The 13,407-nt window shown below is 43.9% G+C and overlaps 3 protein-coding genes across 4 annotated transcripts; 2 read left to right on the forward strand and 1 right to left on the reverse strand.

The window, feature by feature from the left end:
• Window positions 1-550: 550 nt before the first annotated feature.
• On the reverse strand, window positions 551-2,940 carry smim20 (small integral membrane protein 20). The gene is made up of 3 exons (XM_069519079.1): window positions 2,740-2,940; window positions 1,561-1,617; window positions 551-1,031 (listed from the first exon to the last, which is right to left on the reverse strand). The coding sequence occupies exons 1-3, from the start codon at window positions 2,846-2,848 to the stop codon at window positions 988-990; spliced, it is 210 nt and encodes a 69-aa protein (XP_069375180.1). The 5' UTR covers window positions 2,849-2,940; the 3' UTR covers window positions 551-987.
• A 39-nt stretch (window positions 2,941-2,979) lies between these two features.
• On the forward strand, window positions 2,980-9,033 carry man2b2 (mannosidase, alpha, class 2B, member 2). Its single transcript, XM_020095823.2, has 19 exons — window positions 2,980-3,204; window positions 3,361-3,507; window positions 3,758-3,863; window positions 3,952-4,124; window positions 4,281-4,396; window positions 4,478-4,655; window positions 4,794-4,992; window positions 5,078-5,268; window positions 5,343-5,514; window positions 5,699-5,835; window positions 6,001-6,278; window positions 6,428-6,619; window positions 6,724-6,967; window positions 7,041-7,151; window positions 7,235-7,427; window positions 8,054-8,200; window positions 8,298-8,410; window positions 8,518-8,635; window positions 8,730-9,033. The coding sequence occupies exons 1-19, from the start codon at window positions 3,079-3,081 to the stop codon at window positions 8,831-8,833; spliced, it is 3,045 nt and encodes a 1,014-aa protein (XP_019951382.2). The 5' UTR covers window positions 2,980-3,078; the 3' UTR covers window positions 8,834-9,033.
• Window positions 9,034-9,505: 472 nt separating this feature from the next.
• On the forward strand, window positions 9,506-13,023 carry LOC109634854 (uncharacterized). Of its 2 annotated transcripts, none has more exons than XM_020095583.2 (8): window positions 9,506-9,667; window positions 10,098-10,169; window positions 10,635-10,706; window positions 10,937-11,136; window positions 11,870-11,933; window positions 12,038-12,203; window positions 12,423-12,620; window positions 12,778-13,023. In XM_020095583.2, exons 1-8 carry the CDS (start codon window positions 9,635-9,637, stop codon window positions 12,900-12,902), a joined length of 930 nt encoding a protein of 309 aa, XP_019951142.2. In that variant the 5' UTR covers window positions 9,506-9,634; the 3' UTR covers window positions 12,903-13,023. The 2 variants fall into 2 exon arrangements, with proteins under 2 accessions (XP_019951142.2, XP_069375178.1); XM_069519077.1 differs by having other exon boundaries at window positions 10,101-10,169.
• The last annotated feature ends 384 nt before the right edge of the window (window positions 13,024-13,407 follow it).

The following is a 13,407-nucleotide window of genomic DNA, read 5'->3' on the forward strand; positions in this document are numbered from 1 at the left end:
GTCCGAAAGTACAGGCTTACATCGAGGACTGTGAAAGATTTAAGGGCAACTTTAAAAATGCACCATCTCTGAAGGACCATAAACACATGCTTTAGCTCTTTCTTAATCTTTCTATCCTCAAAAAGGACTTTGATGGACCAAACTCTGGAAGGGGATGCTGGTCAATGTCAGCAAACCACAAAAGTACAGGGGGAAAAAATGGTAGTTTTGGAATTCTCTGCTTTTACGGCAGCCGTGGACTCGTAAAGAGAGTCTGGATCACATTGAGTAGGAGTTTGAACAAGACGACCATGGAGCTCTGCCCCATCCTTTCAGCCTATGGGCAAAACACAGCAAGAGTCACATGCCATTTAAAAAGCCGAGCTAAACCCTGTGTCTGTGACGGGTAAATGATAATTCAGAGTGATGTGTCCTGGAATAACTCTGTCTCTACTGTTTCCATTTTAGAAGATGATCCTGCACGTTACTGGACAATGTCCCTCATCTGCCGAAGCGCTTTTATTACTCTCGCATCAACTAAATCAAAATAAAATGTCAGAGGAGACTCTTGTGAATGGGCTGGGTAAACAAACCACTGTATTTTATTATAATTTCCTGCAGGCTGCATACCAGAGCAAGGCTTTTGGAAATACAAGAGTTTTTCCAAAATATCTAAGATGCACAAACAATACACACGTCAATGCTTTCTGTGTTAACATGCTGGCATGGGGTGCCCCCTTGTGGACACATTCAATTCTGGTGGTAGAACATTTGAATCCATCTTTTCTTTCAGTACAGCAAAAAATTATATAAAATAAATCTTAAGGAAACATATTTACGCTTTTAGAACTTTAAATTTAATTTATAGGATAAAGGATCACTCATTAAACAAACCAAACATTCTGGAAATCATTCATTCACTCACGCGCACACCAAGCACTCATCACAGAAGCCGTTCAGCAGCAGCATCAGTGTGTGGATATAGAGAAGGTCGGCCGTCACTCTTCTTCATTTGTCCCCAGGTTTGAACGGATCCGACCAAACCTTCACACCTGAGGGGGAAAAGAAAAGTGTAATGTTAGAGACAGGGATTTAACGAGTTACATTTAGAATATTTTAACATATTTAAGACTTTTTCAAGGCCAAAAATTCAGCTGATTGAATTTGAGACACTGTGGTAATGCACAAAAAGTAGTGGTTGTTGTTTCTCCCCACATTTTTTCAACAATGCAAACGATAAATCTCGATTTATTAAACTGAATTTGTACGTCAACAGAAAATCCTTTTTGATCCCTATAGGGGAAGTTAGGCTATTACAGCATTATTTTTATTATTATTACCATATATGCATAAGTTATGTTGTACATTTTGTGTATATACATCACCACGAGTCAGTCAGGAAGTCCAATACATACCAACTAATTCCAAAGGTTGAAATAAAGGTGGACAAAAGAGTTTCTTAATGTTGTTTAGGACCTTTCACTCTATGTAATATTTCATTAAGACTGAGACGTCATAAATCAATAAATAAATATACCATTGTGACAAAACCACTTCTTCAAATCTCCTATCTGCTCTTACCCACAGGTTGAATATCTGCCTGGTTGATTCCGGTCCGGTTCGCCTTCTGCACTTCTCCTACACGAGAAAGAACACCAGAGAGTACTGAGTGTTGGTGGTCAAAATCAACAACATTTTTCACATTGAAGTTTGTTGGCATCAGCGTTTGTTGTTGTCTTTTGTCTGTAGTGTCAGTAACACTAGAAGAACACAACTTGTCCTGACTATAGCTTTCCATCCGTGCTGGCCAGAAGTGGCCAGACATAAGCTAACTATTTAGCTTAATGTATTTTCCTGGCATCTCTCCATCTTTGTCTCAGTTGGTTTAACTGCATGTTTATGTGTTTTTTTTTGTTGTTGTTGGGGGAAAATGGAAAGGAAACTTCTCTCGGCATGCAGGACGACACACTGGCCACAGTTAGCAAAATAAATGTTTAGTTACGAGGAGCTTGAAAGTTTTATCAAACGACTCCAGCCGATTACTTAATCCAGGCTTGTTTAGGCTTTTAATTCTCTACTTGATAAAGTATGATTGGCCAGATTTGTCTGAGCGCGGAGAATAAATGTGTTTCATAAATGTCACAGGGTGTTTAATAAATGCTACTGGCACATGAGAGGAGTCAATTCACACTGAGAGGTTGCCATTAGACTGGTGTCTTTGCCATTAGACTGGTTTCTTTGCCATTAGGTTGGTTTTGTTGCCATCAGACTGGTTTTCTCAGGCAGACCTGGAAACCTTGCATTGTCTCCTGCCTTGTGTGAAACAAAGTGAATGACCATTCATACAATATAATAATTCACTGCATTACTGCTAAACCAACTTTAGGAACAGAACAGTAGCATTAGCATGAAATGTACCACAAACACCAAATTGACAGCCACATGTTTTAAATGCCTCCTTCCCACCACTGACTTGTGACTCCTCTCTTGTGTTTAACCCAGTTTATAAATCGACCAACTACAAAAAGGAGAAGCTTTATGTAAACAGAGGTCAGCTCACCGCCAGATAGCCTCACAAGCTAACACCTGCTGGCTCAAACCACCAGCTAAAGCTAGGTTGTGTTTTGCCAGGTAAAGCTACGATTAGCCCAAAGCTAAACTCCACACCTGCAGCAGCAGCAGCGTGTCGTCTGACGTCCCTGTGGATGTTGTCGCCACAGTTTTTTTTATTGTGTAGCTGAGACACAAATACAAACTTACTGTACTCCTGTTTGTGTGTGAGCGGGTAGAAGAAGATGGGGTAGAACGCGGCGGCCAGCGCCGTCACAAAGCCCCCGAAGACCAAAGCTATTCTCGTATTCTTTGACATTTTCCGTTCACATCGGGACAAACGCGTTCACCTCCAAGTGTGTGTGTGTCTGTGTGTGTGTGCGGTGTTTCCAACGAGTGCTTCCGGTGTAAAGGTCAAAACGCTTTTTCAAAAAAACCCTTAGTTTGGTATTTCAGGGCTTCCGTAGTCATGTGCAGCTGCTGCACCACAACAACAACAAGGAAGTGGCAGAAGTTAGCTTCTCCTCCTTCAGGTGTATCCGCTTAAAGATGATGCATTTAGCGCTCAGTGTGTTTTATGTGTGCTGCTGTTGTTCACTTGGAGCACCGGGAGGCATTCAGACATTTGTAATTCCTCACAGTCACATGGATGTGGGCTGGGTCTACACCATTCAGGTTTGTTTCCGTCTGACGTGCTGTTCAACCTCTCCAACACCTGGGGCACAGCCCACAGATGAGCTGTTTCCCATTCAGCAAACTGCTGTAATTCAAACAAATGTGCATGTGGGTGTGTGTATTTTACTCGCATGAATGTGAATTTGTGTCCCATAGGAGAGCATGCACGCCTATGCAGCCAATGTGTACAGCAGTGTGACTGAGGAGCTGTCGAAAGATGAAGGCCGCAGGTTCATCGCCGTGGAGCAAGAGTTCTTCCGACTGTGGTGGGACACCGTGGCCTCAAACAGCCAAAAGAAACAGGTAAGGATGTGTGATGGGTCTTTACGCTGTTCTGACGCAGAGTAATGCACCTGAAATACACCTGTGAGCTTTATTTTGAAAAGAATATGTCTATAATGCATGTTTCATACAGTTTGGGGAAGTGAAATCAAATCAGCTGCAAGGGTTTCCTGGTTTTACAAGTTGATTAGTCAGGACCTGAACCTTATGTTTAAAAACCACTTGTTTATACAGAATATATTAACGTGTCATGGTTCGGTTGGTTCTCCAGGTGCGGCAGCTCGTAAAAGAAGGAAGACTCGAGTTCATCATCGGGGGCCAGGTGATGCACGATGAGGCTGTGACCGATCTAGAAGATCAGATTTTGCAATTGACAGGTGGTGCCACACATTTTAAGCCGATGTGGAAATTCCAGCAGGAACTCACTGTAAACAGTAGTAACCCTGAAGCTTCCTGCTGTTTCAGAGGGACACGGTTTCCTCTACGAGACGTTCGGAGTACGCCCTGAGTTCTCCTGGCACGTGGATCCATTCGGAGCCTCAGCCACCACGCCTGTCCTGTTTGCCCTGGCTGGGTTCAACGCCCACCTCATCTCACGCATCGACTACGACCTTAAAGAGGACATGCAGAAAAAGAAGGTGTTAGTTTGTGCCTCAGTCTGAAAAACCACTGGAGGGAATAGTTAGCACGAATTCATCATATATCTAAACTAGAATTGTTTTATGATTTGTGCACGTTACCTTGATGTGGTTGTAAATAATCACTGTGTGTTGTGTATCTATCTTTCTGCACAGAAACTACAGTTTGTATGGAGAGGTTCACCCTCTCTGAAAGAGAAGCAGCAAATCTTCACTCACATTATGGACCAATTCAGTTATTGTACGCCATCTCACCTGCCCTTCTCAAACAGGTAGATTAGACATTGACTTAAAAAAGGATTACAATTTGGATTTAAGTATTATTGAATACAAAAACTTTAAATTGTCTGCAGCTCTGGTTTCTACTGGAACGGAGTTGCCTTGTTCCCCGACCCACCTAAAGACGGCGTCTATCCCAACATGAGTCTGCCCGTCACCAAGGAGACGGTACACGCCTACGCACAGGTCATGGTGGAGAACATCAAGCAGAGGGCAGCTTGGTTTAGGACAAACCAAGTGCTCTGGCCATGGGTGAGGACAATAAAAACCCAGAATCATTGAGTGGTTGTTTATAAGGTCCTCTTTACTTTACTCTTACTTTACCTACTGAAGTATAAAACACATTTCTTGTACTTGCAGGTAAATGTTTGTGTTCTGCTTGTGTTTCAGGGATGTGACAAACAGTTCTACAACTCGTCTGTACAGTTCAACAACATGGATCCTTTAATGAAGTACATCAACCAGAACAGCCAAGAGTTCGGAGTCACGGTCCAGTACGCCAGTCTGAGTGAATACTTCCAAGCCATCCACCAATCGGATCTCGTGTGGGAGCTACGGGGGAGTGAAGATTTTCTACCGTATTCCACTGGTGAGAATCTGTGTCGTGAAACATAATAATAATACCGAGCATCATATTAAAGGGAGGAAAACAGACGCAGTGCTTTCTGTCTCAGAGTCGTACCAGGCATGGACAGGATTTTATGCCTCCAGAAATGTTTTGAAAGGAGTCGCACGGCAAGCGAGTTCCCAGCTGCACGCAGCCGAGACTCTGTTCACCCGGTACCGGCTCACCTTCCCTGACGGACCTGTAGCTAAAGACTGGGCCCTGGACAAACTGAGAGCACTTCGCTGGGCTGTCTCTGAGGTAAACTCTCAAACTACTTGACTACCATTTAAACACTTATAACTCCCACACCACAAACTGTTTTGTGTTTTTAGGTGCAGCACCATGATGGAATCACCGGCACCGAGTCTCCCAAGGTGGCAGACATGTATGTGCAGCACCTCGTGCAGGGCATGATGGGAGTGGAGGAACTTCTCGCTGCTCTTTTTCTGCTGCCGCACAACCTTGACATGTCCAGCGTCCTCGGCAGCCGCTACCACAGAAAAGGTGGATTACAGCTCATGCTAATGTTGGAAAATGAACTTTCTCCTTCAAAACAAATCAAGGAGAGCATAAAATTGTTATCAGAATAGTTTATACTTTAAACTCAAAGCAAACACCAGCATCAAGATTAGTCCCAAAATTTTAAGTTTCCTTTTGAATCATTTTGTATTTGATCTCCTCGTGTCAGGCGTTCATCAGACTCTGGAGCAACACGTCATCGTCTACAACCCTTTAGCGTGGAACATCACCACCATCATCAACGTCACAGTGACCTTCCAGAACGCTACCGTCTTTGATGATGAGGGGCAGCCTGTACCTGCACAGGTATTCTTATCTTTATTTCAAAAGCTGATGGTTACAAATGTTTAGATCTTATTTTTATTATTGAAGATTATGTTAAATTAAGAATTTCATCTTTTATCTGTAACTTTCAATATAACTCAGTCCACTTAATATGTACACAGTGATGATTTCTTGTGTCTGTTGCAGATCCAGAGATCAGCACAGTCCAATGTGACCTTCGACCTCTTCATGCTGGTGGAGCTCGGAGGCCTTCAGTATAGAAAATACCTGATTAAGTTCTCTGACAGGCCGTGCGCTGGCAGGTCCAAGTGTGGCTGGACGTACGCAGCTAAAGGCGTCCGTTTCGAGAGACGCCGTGTCCGGGACTGGACGAGAACGGGGAGGAGGCTTCTGCCGATTCTGAATGAATGTTACAAGCTCATGTTTGACCAGGATACAAATCTACTGCACAGCATCACTTATCGGTGAGATTTTTTTCAGCATGTGTTACAAAATAATTAGATCACTGTGAATCCAAATTTAAAAATTCAAACCTTTTTTGCTTCCTAGATATTTTCTTCTTATTAAGTTGTAACTCTTCTGAACTTTGACCTCTCCTGTCGTCCCCTGCTAGTGACGAGAAAAGGAGAGTGAGGATCACTCAGGATTTCTGGGAGTACCTCGCAAACGGAGACATTAAAGCAGGGCCCATCTCCGATAACTACATCTTCAGCAGCAACGGTTCAGCCGTGCGCGCCTACCAGGCCGTGGATATGGAGATTATCCCCGGAAAGATCGTGTCTGAGATCAGGCAGTACTTCTACAGGTGGTGGAAAAAGAACTTTCTCTTTTTCTTTCTGGTTTTATTAGTATAGTTTTTCTTTTTTTTTCTCAATTCTCAGCCCTAATTTAACGTGGTGCATCTTTCAGAGAGGAAAACGACGAGGACTACGCATACTCAATCACCACCCGTGTCCCAGAATGCTTCGGGACGACGTTGCGGTGTCACAGGCTGGAGCAGACTTATTCGCTGGGGTCCCTCGACCTAAACACTGAGGTTGTCCTCAGGACCAGCACTGACATGGACAACAACAGGACCCTGTACACAGACGACAACGGCTACCAGATGATGAAGAGGCCGTACAGACAGTTCGTTAACAACACTTTAGCGAGAGTAAGTCTAGTCTGCAGGTGATTTCTATGTAAGTTAAAATATGAACAAATGCATTTTGACATGTGTTTTGCAGAACTACTTCCCCATGGTTCGGACCGCCTTCATCCAGGATGACCTCAGCAGACTGGTTTTCATCGGCGACAGGGCTCATGGTGTTTCCAGCCAAGCCAGTGGACAACTAGAGGTACAAGAGGCTGTGAGGCCACACGCTCCGTCACCGTCCTCTCACACAGGAACATGTTAACATCCTGCGTTTGTACCCCTCAGGTCATGCTCCATAGACGTCTGTGGAACAACCAGCCCTGGAACCTCGGCTACAACCTGACCCTGAATGACAGCTCAGTTGTGAGGCCCACCCTGTGGATGATGCTGGGCTCCATCAGAGCCACTTCCAGGCTCTACCAGAGGGAGGCAGTAGAGCTGCAGCACAGACCTGTCATCCTGCCCATCGACCGACCTCGTAAGTTTCTTTACAACGTAGTAAGATGAAATTTAAAAATCTTTGATATATTTGTTTTTGGTGTCTGAGTCACAGTGTCACATTACATTTGTAATGAAAGACATGAACTTTAATAATGTGTTAGAGAACCTCGTCCTTCAGGAGAACTTTCACTTCAGAGAAGCACTTCATACTTTCCTCCTCTGTTCTCCACTGTGCATTTTCTCACAACCTGAAAACAGCTCGTACAACAACAAACACAACCTCAAACAGACTACAGACCACACAACTGATCCCCATGTGCGTCACATCCCGCACTGCCCACATCCAGCAAGCGATTATACGTAATTTGCCTCGGCAGGCGAAACAAAATACCTTGATCCTCGTTTGTTCTGATCCCTTTGCAATCTAACAGACAAACAAAGTGAACTTGGCCTCCTTGGTGCATGTGAAGATTTAAGTGTATCCTAATTCTCCCTCACCAGCGCAAAACACAAACCAATACGGAACCAAGTTTCATGGAAATCTGTTCGGTTGTTTTTGTGTAATCATGCAGAAAAACAAACCAACAGACGTACAGGGGCGAAGTATCTACATCTCTCACTCTTCGTACACAACATTAATGTGTGTATCGTTTGTCCACTTAGAGAAGCCGTGGCCAGAAAAGGAGCCCAGAGGACGTTTTCCCATGCGTTCAGTCGTTCTGCCTCCAAACCTCCACCTGCTCAGTCTCAGTATCCCCGGGTGGAACTACAGCTCCGACCACGATGTTCACCTCGGACACATACACTCAGGTCAGCACGGAGAAAATACTGTGCACGTGAAAATCTGTCCATTCATACTTACCGGCTGTATCCTGAGGTCTGATTCTTCTGTGGGATTTGTGTTCAGGTGAAGATCTGCACTCTGAGCCGGACTACGATCGCGTCCTGTTGAGAATCATGCATCTGTTTGAGGAGGGAGAAGATCCTGAGCTGTCAAAACCTGTCACCATAAACTTGAAGGTGCAGATAAAGAAATTCAACATAATTGTAGTAATGTGGGATAAATGTTCATAATTCTAAAACAGCACTCCATCTTTTTCTTCAATGTTGATTTCCTGTACAAGCAGGAAGTTCTGCAGAGCGTAGGGGAAGTCAAAATGCTGGAGGAGCGTTCTCTCACAGGAACCTGGAACGTCAGCAGTCTGCGGAGGTGGACGTGGAAAACTGTGGATAACTTAGAAACAGGTGAGAAACGGCCGCAAACAGAACAAAATACAAAACATAATAGGAGTCATTTTTAACAGACTTGCATTTTCCTCTTCTCTTTTCTTTCCTTTAGGAAACAAAGGACGTGAGAGACGTGGAGAAGAAACTTTCACCGTCACCATCTCACCCAAAGAGATCCGGACGTTCTTCATTCACTTTGGTTCCAAGAACTTTTAGTCAGAGCTGTCTTTCTTTCTTCTGTGAAGATCTTTGGACACAACAGAGCTTTTTAAAACATGTGATTCTTTCCTTCAGTGTAAATTAAAGCTCTTTTTGCACATGATGTTGATTCGTTCAGAAGCACTGATTTGTTGATGCTGACTTTGAGTCACTGTTGACTCTCAATGAATAAAGTGATTATTTTTGTCTTATTCAAATATCTGTGTCACATGTTTGACTTCACTCACACGGCTCAAATAATTCAGGTTTAACTGATCGAGTCAGTTGCATTAAATTGTAGATAAAAAAAGCTCAAGTCAAAGATGCATGTCTAACTAAGGTCCATGCAGAACTTTTTTTTTTCATTGTTAAAGGGGGAGAAAGAGCTGGGAAGACGCAGCAGAGGGTCATCAGTTGGAATCTGTTTTTCTTAATTATCAGTTTTTAAGGTTGATAGAGCGGAGATGTGGTCGCTACAGGCAGTACGAGAATATCTGACTGACTCTAACAAAAGACTCACAAGTTATTAAAGTTACTCAAAGTATCCTAAATGAGATAATTTTCCTGTCACAGTTTATCTGCTCATCAAAAATGCAACTCATTTCTTTATACTATGTGATGATGACATTATTATGCAATATTATGTTCGGCCCCTAGGGGCATCACCCCCCCCAATAACCAAACCCAGGACTCCTCCTCCTCCTCCAGTGTCTGAGCATCACCACCAGAAATAAGATGTGTTGAGAACAGCGGAACAATGCGGCTCCAGTGTCTGTGAGCAGCATCACGACATGTTCTGCAGAGGAAACTGTGACAGTGATGAAGATGAGCAGCAGCAGCAGCAGCAGCAGTGTGAGTCCTGTTCTCTTCAGCTGCACAGTCTCACTGTGTTTGTGCAGCAGCGTCAACATTGGGTGTTAAATCTCAGCGCGTGTCTCTAATCTGCATCATGTCATCGATGAATGGGTTCTTTGTTGTTCAGTGATGAGGGTGCAGGATGCTGCTATAGGAGGCGTTTGTTGCTAGGATACTAGACTGGGATGGTGTTGTCATGGTGGGCTGCATGATGGAAGATTTTTTTTTTTTTACATCAGGCCTGTTGGATGTTTATTTAGAAAGATTATCTATTATTACATCTGGGAAAAGATTTGTTAATTCATGCTGCTGAATATTTATGTTGTTAAAAGCGTTTGAATTAAACCTAATTATTATTTTTACACGTGTGTTTGTATTTTCATGCTTTTGATATTAACATCCTTTGTCTGTGTGTGTGTGTGACTAGAAGAGAGAGAGGGAGCAGAAGAGGAAGCTGCAGCACTTCCTGGGTGACCTGGCTCTGCTCGGATCGCTACAGGTGGGAACACACAGGGGGCAGGAGCGTGTCCAGGGGCTTTGAGGGGCCCCAGGCCAAAGGGACCTGGAGGGGCCCTACATCGAACCCAACCAACCCCTCTCAGAAACACATTATATCCATATAACCACTTCATTCTGATCTTAAAACAATAATTTTACCATCAAATAAATAGATAAAGAAAGGTAAGACCGTGCAAACCTCCACCTCCATCCCACACACATCATTTCAGCAGAAAAGCTTTTTTTCTCCCAATCATAGAATTAAAGTTAGTTCTCACAGTCGTTCCTGTGAACTGACGTGATCGGCCGCTCAGGGGCCTCCTCTCATCTCGGGGGGCCCCCCCGCAAGTCCTGCTTCGCTGACCTTGTCGCAACATCCCTGACAGGAAGTGAATGTAGAGAGAGGATTAAACTCACAGAGTGATGAAAAGTGATTATAAAAACTAACTCGTTGTTTCCTTCACAGGGTTTTAAATATTTCCAGCCGTGGCTCAGAGGGAAGGAGGAGCTGCTGCTCACAGTCGTCAACGAGGATCTGGTCAGTTCCTGTTGAAATATGCAAAATATAGATGGATCTGTTTGTAGGTTTGTATAATGTGTTTGTTCTATATATACTTAATAATAGTAGAAGTAGTAGAACGATGAAAAACTCCCCATAAAGTCATAATATGCTCTTCTCTATTATTTACTGTCTTGTCTACACCACACTGTGTCTCACTTATTTACTTAACAAGTCTTGAATACTGACATCACCGTCCCGTGGTGCAGGGTTGGCGCTCCCCGGGCTTCGTGGTGTCCCGAGCCTCCTCCTTCTCCTCCAGCAGCAGCTGTAACAGCAGCGACGTCTCCCCCAGCAGCAGCTCCCCGAGCCTGGACAGCCGCAGCAGCTCCCCCCTTCCTGGAGAAGCTCCAGCTCCACGAGGCCGTCAGTCTGAAACACACACAGAGACGCAGCCACAGAACGTCAGGTGACTGATGAGTGTGTGTCTGTGTTTTCACACTTTTCAATCTTTTTTGGTTTAGTATTATATTGTGTATTTATAGTTTTAATATTATAGGATTCGTGTTTTCTCTTCTTTCTGTTTGCTAGTTAGTTTACACAGAACTTGGAGTGATGGAAGATGAGCTAAGAAAGGATCCATTAAGTTGTTGCACAGATCCAAACAAAGCAGCGGATCCAGGAATTTCTTTTCTACTTTGAGGCAGGACATTTTTTGAAATTTTTACCAATTTCATGGTTCTCGAATCTGATTTGTTTACGTCCAAATAAAAATCCAGATGGAGAAAATTCAAACGTGGTCTCAGCTGTTGGCCCTTGGCCCTACTGAGTGTTATTGTAGTTTTTTTATGGGACACACTGACACTCTCCCTGCTCAGTGAAGTAAACATCACAGCTTTAGCAAAACATTTACCAGACGAGGTAAATGTATAAAAGTATGCTCCGTACATGCAAACTTAAGATATGAAGACACGTTGTTCTATCTTCATCCTATTCAGGCCTCTTTTATTTCTTCCTTTCACATTTCACTTTTATTATTTTATCTCATAATTATAATATATTTATATCCTCTCCACTACCTTTGTCGTTTGCTCATTTCAAATTTATGAGATTTATCTTTTCCTCACCATTTTTACAGCTTTTATTCTGTAAAGCACTTTGTGTCACATTGCTTGTATGAAAAGTAGATTCTGTTTCCTCAGGGGCCCGAGCAGTGAGGCCCACCTGCTGCCTGCTTCTCCCAGTGAGAGAGAGATAGCAGTACCTGTAAGAGCTTCATCCAGACTTCATCCAGACAGACACGTTTGTATAAAAACCAGCTCTGTTCTTCGTCTCCTGACATCATTAACTCCCTCTCCATCCCTCAACAGGAGGTGAACTGCACTCTCTTCTTACTGGCCGGCTACGTCAAGTACGGACGCCCCTACGCCTGGATACGCTCCAATCACGAGCGCCTGGTCAACATCGGAGGCACCGAGTCCATGGTCAGGGACACGCCCATGAAACTCAAGTCCATCGCAGACTGGCAGACGCGAGGTATGGAAAAAATGTGAGGAATCCAAACAGGAGAAAGTTATTGTTTCACTGCACAGATTCAATAATTACACTGTTTTCCACAAGCTAAATCAAACGCAGATGTGTGTGGATGAGGATGTTTGGAGGAAAAATAAAGATCTTGATGCTTGAGTTTATATTCTGCTGGATTTCTACAAATGTTGTTTTAGAATAAAATTAATTTTCTGTCCTCTTGCCCAGGGATTCGTGTGTGGGATATCGTCAGTGAGCTGGTGTGTCTGTGCACGGTCCCCTCTCCTTCAAACCCCTTCGCCCTGGACATGCGTTACATCAAAAATCTTCCCCTCCCTGACCGCTTCCTGGTCACAGGCGCTCTCCTCAACTTTCTGGAGACGTATGTGGTGTTTGGAAACCAGGACGAGCTGCACTATGACAAAGGTATGACAGATACAGTTTACAGTGCACTCTAGGAACCAGCTGGTGGTGCTGTTTAGCCACGCTGCAACACTCACACACATGCAACGTTTCTCCCACCTCTGACACGTGTGAAGTTAACAGCTCATGTTTTGGATGATTCTTATATTTTCCTCCTCAGTCGTAGAGGAGGTGAAGCCTCTGAGGCGTCTCCACGTCCGGTCCCTGCTGGAGCTGCAGCGGCACAGAGAGGCGTCCAGGTCGAGCAGCAGCCCGACGGCGGAGGTCTCTTGTGAAGAGGAGTGAATGTAACGTGTTCACAAAGATGAGATGTTCTCGCTGCTCTTTCGATAACTTATAGAGGGAAAACAGACTGAAAAATGTGTTAGAAATTTGCAAAATGTAACCATTTAAATGATGATTTCCCCGTTTTGTCACTTGTATTCTTAATGCAAACACGTTCCACAAGGTTGTCCTGCCCAGTTGGAGCTGTATCTGCATCTTTACTCTGGTTGGAAGGTTGTCACGTTATCAGATGTTTTGGAAAAGTCAAAACACTAGAGAGAAACTCTGGGAAATCAGTCACATGACTAAGATTAAAAATCCCAGGACCTCTCTCTGAATGTTTTACCCCCCCCCCCCCCCCCCAACCTCCAGTCCCTTCAATCTCAATCTCTTACTCCCCTCACAGGAATTCTGTTTTCATCAGGCCAAGGAAAACATTTTAAAACGTCCAATCTTGGAAACAGAAGATCGTTTGTCAGGGTCAAAGCTGCACAAGTTAAATATTTGTCTTGTTGAAAGTCAGAGC

Source organism: Paralichthys olivaceus, chromosome 22, assembly GCF_024713975.1.
Source record: "Paralichthys olivaceus isolate ysfri-2021 chromosome 22, ASM2471397v2, whole genome shotgun sequence".
NCBI lineage: Eukaryota > Metazoa > Chordata > Actinopteri > Pleuronectiformes > Paralichthyidae > Paralichthys > Paralichthys olivaceus.